At 35.8% G+C, this 7,031-nt stretch overlaps 1 protein-coding gene across 1 annotated transcript in view; it reads right to left on the reverse strand.

The window, feature by feature from the left end:
- LOC149470395 (fibrocystin-L-like) overlaps positions 1-7,031 on the reverse strand; it is a 278,175-nt gene that overhangs the window by 217,533 nt on the left and 53,611 nt on the right. Inside the window, exons 16-17 of the mRNA XM_089664464.1 lie at positions 4,543-4,675; positions 3,506-3,649 (exon numbers count right to left, since the gene is read on the reverse strand). Coding sequence (XP_089520590.1) covers positions 3,506-3,649; positions 4,543-4,675 — 277 coding nt within the window. The remainder of the gene's footprint in view (positions 1-3,505; positions 3,650-4,542; positions 4,676-7,031) is intronic.

Here is a 7,031-nt window from a genome sequence, read left to right on the forward strand (position 1 = left end):
GAAGAATGAAAAGAAGAATGAAAAGAAGAATGAGAAGAATGAAAAGAAGAATGAAAAGAAGAAGAAGAATGAAAAGAAGAAGAAGAAGAATGAAAAGAAGAAGAAGAATGAAAAGAAGAATGAAAAGAAGAAGAAGAATGAAAAGAAGAAGAAGAAGAATGAAAAGAAGAAGAAGAATGAAAAGAAGAAGAATGAAAAGAAGAATGAAAAGAAGAATGAGAAGAAGAAGAAGAAGAAGAATGAAAAGAAGAATGAGAAGAATGAAAAGATTCTTCTTCTTCTTCTTTTCATTCTTCTTTTCATTCTTCTTCTTTTCATTCTTCTTTTCATTATTCTCATTCTTCTTTTCATTCTTCTTCTCATTCTTCTTCTTCTTTTCATTCTTCTTTTCATTCTTCTCATTCTTCTTTTCATTCTTCTTTTCATTCTTCTTCTTCTTTTCATTCTTCTTTTCATTCTTCTTCTCATTCTTCTTTTCATGAAGAAGAAAAGAAGAATGAGAAGAATGAAAAGAAGAATGAAAAGAAGAAGAATGAAAAGAAGAATGAGAAGAAGAATGAAAAGAAGAATGAAAAGAAGAATGAGAAGAATGAAAAGAAGAATGAAAAGAAGAAGAAGAAGAATGAAAAGAAGAAGAATGAAAAGAAGAATGAAAAGAAGAAGAATGAAAAGAAGAAGAATGAAAAGAAGAATGAGAAGAATGAAAAGAAGAAGAAGAAGAAGAATGAAAAGAAGAATGAAAAGAAGAAGAAGAATGAAAAGAAGAAGAAGAAGAATGAAAAGAAGAATGAAAAGAAGAAGAATGAAAAGAAGAAGAAGAATGAGAAGAATGAAAAGAAGAAGAAGAATGAAAAGAAGAATGAAAAGAAGAATGAGAAGAATGAAAAGATTCTTCTTCTTCTTCTTTTCATTCTTCTCCTTCTTCTTTTCATTCTTTTCATTCTTCTCCTTCTTTTCATTCTTCTTTTCATTCTTCTCATTCTTCTTTTCATTCTTCTTCTCATTCTTCTTCTCATTCTTCTTCTTCTTTTCATTCTTCTCATTCTTCTTTTCATTCTTCTTCTTCTTTTCATTCTTCTTTTCATTCTTCTCATTCTTCTTTTCATTCTTCTTCTTCTTCTTTTCATTCTTCTTCTTCTTCTTTTCATTCTTCTTTTCATTCTTTTCATTCTTCTTTTCATTCTTTTCATTCTTCTTCTCATTCTTCTTTTCATTCTTCTTCTCATTCTTCTTCTTCTTTTCATTCTTCTCATTCTTCTTTTCATTCTTCTTCTTCTTTTCATTCTTCTTTTCATTCTTCTTCTTCTTCTTCTTCTTCTTTTCATTCTTCTTTTCATTCTTTTCATTCTTCTCCTTCTTTTCATTCTTCTTTTCATTCTTCTCATTCTTCTTTTCATTCTTCTTCTCATTCTTCTTCTCATTCTTCTTCTTCTTTTCATTCTTCTCATTCTTCTTTTCATTCTTCTTCTTCTTTTCATTCTTCTTTTCATTCTTCTCATTCTTCTTTTCATTCTTCTTCTTCTTCTTTTCATTCTTCTTCTTCTTCTTTTCATTCTTCTTTTCATTCTTTTCATTCTTCTTTTCATTCTTTTCATTCTTCTTCTCATTCTTCTTTTCATTCTTCTTCTCATTCTTCTTCTTCTTTTCATTCTTCTCATTCTTCTTTTCATTCTTCTTCTTCTTTTCATTCTTCTTCTTCTTCTTTTCATTCTTCTTCTTCTTCTTTTCATTCTTCTTCTTTTCATTCTTCTTTTCATTCTTCTTCTTTTCATTCTTCTTCTTCTTCTTTTCATTCTTCTTTTCATTCTTCTCATTCTTCTCATTCTTCTTTTCATTCTTCTTCTCATTCTTCTTCTTTTCATTCTTCTTTTCATTCTTCTCTTCTTCATGAAAAGAAGAATGAGAAAAAGAATGAAAAGAAGAATGAAAAGAAGAATGAAAAGAAGAAGAAGAATGAAAAGAAGAATGAGAAGAAGAATGAAAAGAAGAATGAAAAGAAGAATGAAAAGAAGAATGAGAAGAATGAAAAGAAGAATGAAAAGAAGAAGAAGAATGAAAAGAAGAAGAAGAAGAATGAAAAGAAGAATCGGGAAAAATCCGATTCGCGCACCCGAAGTATGCTAATATTCGGATTCGCCGCGAATCAAATTTTTCCTGAAATTCGAAACGAATTCCACTTCGCCTGGTTCGATTCGCTCATCTCTAATCACTTTCATCCAGTCATCCACAGTTCATGATTGCTTTTCTTTAGCCCACTATAACCTTGTTTTTTTCTGTTTAGGTGTTAATGATGGTTTTGATTTGGCTTCTCTGTATGTAAATCCCATTTCCTTTAGGCAATGTCTTACAGTTCGGTCACAGATATTGACTCTGCTTTCTGCCCATTTGTTCCTCATTTGTTTTGTTGTGCATTTTCTGTTTTCAATGCATATTGCTTTAAGTTTTCTGTCTTGACGCTTTGATGTCTTTCTTGGTCTACCAGTATGCTTCCCTTTTACAACATTCCCATTTGGTTTGTACTTGGTCCAGATTTTAGACACAGCTGACCTGGAACAACCAACATCTTTTGCAACATTCCGTGATGATTTACCTTCCTGAAGATGTTTTATAATCCTCTCCTTTGTTTTAACTGACATCACACATGTTGGAGCCATGATTCATGTCAATCAGCTTGGTGCAACAGCTCACCGAGGTGTGCAAGCACTCTTTTTTATCTGCAGACTAATTAGCAGATGTAATCTGATGCAGATGTTTGTTTTAGAACTGCAAAATACATGGTGATTCCATAATATTTTCCTTAGAATTGAGGGAATCCATAATTTTTTCCTCTGCTTGATCTGCAAAAACAGTTGCAATTGACTAAAATTTACTTTATTTTTTATTTTTTTAAGTGTTTCTTAAAGCCAGAAAGTTAGAATGTTAAATGAAAATAGTTTTGAGGCATGTCGGTGATTGCTTTTTTTTTCTACACAATTAAACAAACATATTCCAAGAGTGGTGATTGCATACTTTTTGCCAGGGGTTTTATAGAGTTTTAGGCTCCATGCGCACTGGGTATTTTAATAACGCTGGTAGCATTAGCTGTATAAAGTCACATTAAAAATGCAAGTTTTTCAGAGTTTTTTTAGTGTTTATGCATTTGCATTTAGCTGTGTTTTGCCGCATTTGCGGTTTTTACGCCCCCCCCCCACCATGCTCAAAAAAAGTTGAAACGCTGGTTTGCTGGGTTTTGCAGCATTTTGCCACGGTTTGACGCGTTTTTCAGTGTTATAGAGTTTTTACAGCTAAAAAAATCCGCTGGAAACCCACTAGTTCTGAGGTTTTTTTCCAGCCAAAAAATGCCCCTGCCAAAAAACGCTGACTACAGCCTATGTGTGAATGGACACACAGGATAACATGCTGGGGGGTTTACTGGCTGTAGAAAAAAATGGCAACAGCCAAAAACAGCCGCTGTAAAAATGTCCAGTGTGCATTAGGACTTATAATGTGTCCAATAATATCGCACCTCTTGTTGAATTGAAGGTCACTGTATATACATTCTGGGTGTCATTTGTTTCCATAACCACACTGACTGTATCTGGCTGTATAGACCACAGATTATTTAATGCTGATTGAACATTGGGAGCACTTGCATCAGCTGACAACAGATCTAGAAAAATTAAAATGAAGTGACAAAATGTTATAGAAATGAATAAAACAGTAATGACATCATACTATTAGTGTGCTTCTACTAAGATTTGGAGGAAATCATTCCACTGATTCCACCAGCCACTGGACCTATCACAGGGACTTAACAGTTCCAACTATGCCATTCCTTTCTGCTCCCCCCCCCCCCATTCATAAAAGCTACTACTGCTTCCTGCAATGAAAACTACTCTATAAATGGAGGACAGGCAGATGAATGAATGGTCCTCCTCCTCCATTCATACAGTGATTTTCATTGCAGCAAAATTACACATATAAGAACATAAATGCATGGGGCAGGTGCACCAATAGACAAAAATGATGAGTACACAAGTTGAACTGGATAGACTTGTGTCTTTTTTCAACCAGATTAATTATGTAACAATGTACTTACTATATGAATGCAAGAGTGAGAGCAATAATTATAGGCCATCATTCACAGTTAACTCTAAATTGATATGTAAATGCTTTTAAGGCTTGACATATTGGGTATCTATTTACTCATCACAACCTCATATTTATATTTTGAAAAATTGGGTAATATATTGTATTCCTGTTCCACTAAAATTAGCTTACTAACTAAAAATGTGTGTTTGATAAACGTGTGTGCTAATATCATGGAACATAGAAATATTGCAACTAGCACCATTTTTTTCTCCAGAGTCTTTGCTTTCAGAAAATCTATAATGTTCAAGGGTTTAACTAATCTTCAGGCCTAAAATGTGCATTTTAACATGTGTGTGAAAAAAGTGGCTCTGGTAGAGAAGTGGTTAAAGCCGTCTAATCATAGGCAGACAGTCCAAGATTTCAAACATACTGTATGTTCTCAATTATTATTGCAAGTCATGACATTTGTACCTGTTTCTTCTGCCCCAAAGATAAGTTTGTAATACATGGCTGGACACTGATCAATACAATCTTTGGTCACTGTAATTGTCTGAACTTCATTTACTGCTTGTTGAGTTGTGTTCCAGTTTTGTAATGTAATAACCTAAGGGAAAAAAGTACAAAGCACAACAAAAAGGTCAGTACAATGCTTATGCCAAACGCAGTATCTTGCGTAAACTGTACGTAGATTACCATCGCTATACTAAAAAGACTTAAAAAGGGATAACCAGGGGTGGACTGACAACTCATGGGGCATCCGGGCAATAGGGGATCATGGGACCCCTGTGTCCTTGCCCAAACTCAAAAAAGCCTATGCAAAAGGTACCAGGGTCATCTCATGGGGCCCCCTACTGACCCAGGGCCCTTGGGCAGTGCCCGAGTTTCCACATGGTCAGTCCACCCCTGGGGATAACCTAATTACATGGTTATCTGCAAGAAAGTTTCTATGAACCATACCATACCTTTTATTTAAAGTGTATGTAAACCCCAACCATGATCTTCTCTTCTTTGCTTCCTTTTGGTCTGTTCAATATACCATTGAAAGTTTTATGTTATATCTGTTTGATAAGCGCATAAAAATACCCGTGTTATCTCAAGGAGTCTCTTTACCCCTCCTAGTTCTGATCTTGGACTACAGAATGATTAGCTTTTATGATGTAGAGATCTGAGTGTGTGAGTGGTTGAGTAGTTTAGCAAAAGGCATTAGGGCTCATGTACACTGCAATTGATAAACTGACATTTAGGATCTGTTCAGCATTTTTTTCAGCAGCCCCTTAACTCACCCTAATGTTTTCATATGTGTCCATGCACACATCTTCGTTTACAGTTGTTTACAGGCATTTGAGTTTACAGTTGTTTTTTTGAACGCAGAAAACTTGCGTTCAGCAGTCGATTTTATCAGCGTTTCAAACGCAAAATGCTTGTAAATGCAGTAAATCGCGTTTATAAGCATTTGCATTTGACATTTTTTTTTAACTCTTCCAGTTTCCGATGCTGTCCAGAGCCTTTTTTCATCATGAAAAATGCATGCAAAGCGTTTTCAAGGTACTCAAATGGACGAAACACTGAAAACAGGATGTTCCTACCAAGCTTGTTACACATTGTAGTGACCAATTCACAACTCAAACCTCTCCCACCCTTGGAAACAAAAGATATGTTAATGACTGTTTGCACTTCAAATTCCTCATGAACACCCCCTGCCAGGTGGCCTTAATGACTCACTCCACCAGCCACCTTTCCCACCCTTGGAAACAAAAGAAATGTTAATGAGCAACTCACGCCTAAGCTAATCTCAACACATACTGCTGTGTCTGCTTCTACTCTCTGTATTTCTCTGAAACAGTCTCAAATAGTTAACAATTTACCACTTTTCAGTGCATTCTGGGCATTTGGGAGGTTCTCCTGTGCTTATCTTTAAAAAATGCTTCTAAACGCAAACCTGCATAAATGCGCATAAACGCGTTATGCAAATGCAGTTAAACAGACGTTTTTTAACCTACGTTTTCCAGCAGTCAGTTTCCATCATTCAGAAGTGTCCCGTGTACAGAGCTGACACCACACTGTCCATATAAATGCTATGTGTTGTCAGTCAAAAACAGGATTTAGGAACTGAGTGCATTTCTGGCACAGGACACAGAGGACCCTCCCCTCTTTTTGGAATTTCATTGCTTGCTACAAAACTGAGGTTCTTCTGAGTAGGAGGGGTTATATAGGAGAGGACTTCCTGTTTGATTGATCTGCCAGTGTCCATTTACCTATAGGTGGTGCATAACCCAGATAGTAATAATTATAGCCTGCTCTGTGTCCTGTGATGTACTCACAGAAATGGATTTTACAGGTAAATATGCAGAAAAAATCCAATTGTTTTCTGTGCTTACATGGTCTTTAAAGAAAAATAAAAATAGAGAAATGCGCATGTATTGCAAAAAATGTACTGCATGTTTATTTTTTTTGTTTTATTTTGCCTTGATATAGACTTTAAGGCAAAGTGCAGTATACAGTAAATGGTAATGCATTATTCAGACACTAATAATGTATGGGGTAGCATAACCCATTACTTCAAAGACCAACTTTGCACAAAAAGGGACGTTCCACTCTTCCTCCTCTTCCCCTCTCCTCCTTCAGATATGGCACATAATTTTTTTTTTTTGGGGGGGGGGGTACCTGTTTTTTACAGTTACCCACTCTCCCACTTCTGGAAATGAGAGGGAGATCAGCCTTCTGGGACATGTCACAGGTCTCAGAAAGCTGTTGGACACATCAGATAGTGGAGCTCACACATTTGCAGTAGCAGGCAACTGCCCACATTTAGTATGCCAGTGCTGGGGACCAAAGCCCAATGAAGAAACTGGCCAGGTGAGGACAGTGCTGGATCCTGGGACAGATGGTCTAGCAATGAAAGTATGTATGTGCCATGCCTGTGAGTTCCCTCTGGAAGCTGGAAATTACTGTAGTAGGCA

The sequence above is a fragment of the Staurois parvus genome, unplaced genomic scaffold, assembly GCF_062004578.1.
Source record: "Staurois parvus isolate SC_StPar_1 unplaced genomic scaffold, SC_StPar_1.0 ptg000047l, whole genome shotgun sequence".
NCBI classification, from domain to species: Eukaryota; Metazoa; Chordata; class Amphibia; order Anura; family Ranidae; genus Staurois; species Staurois parvus.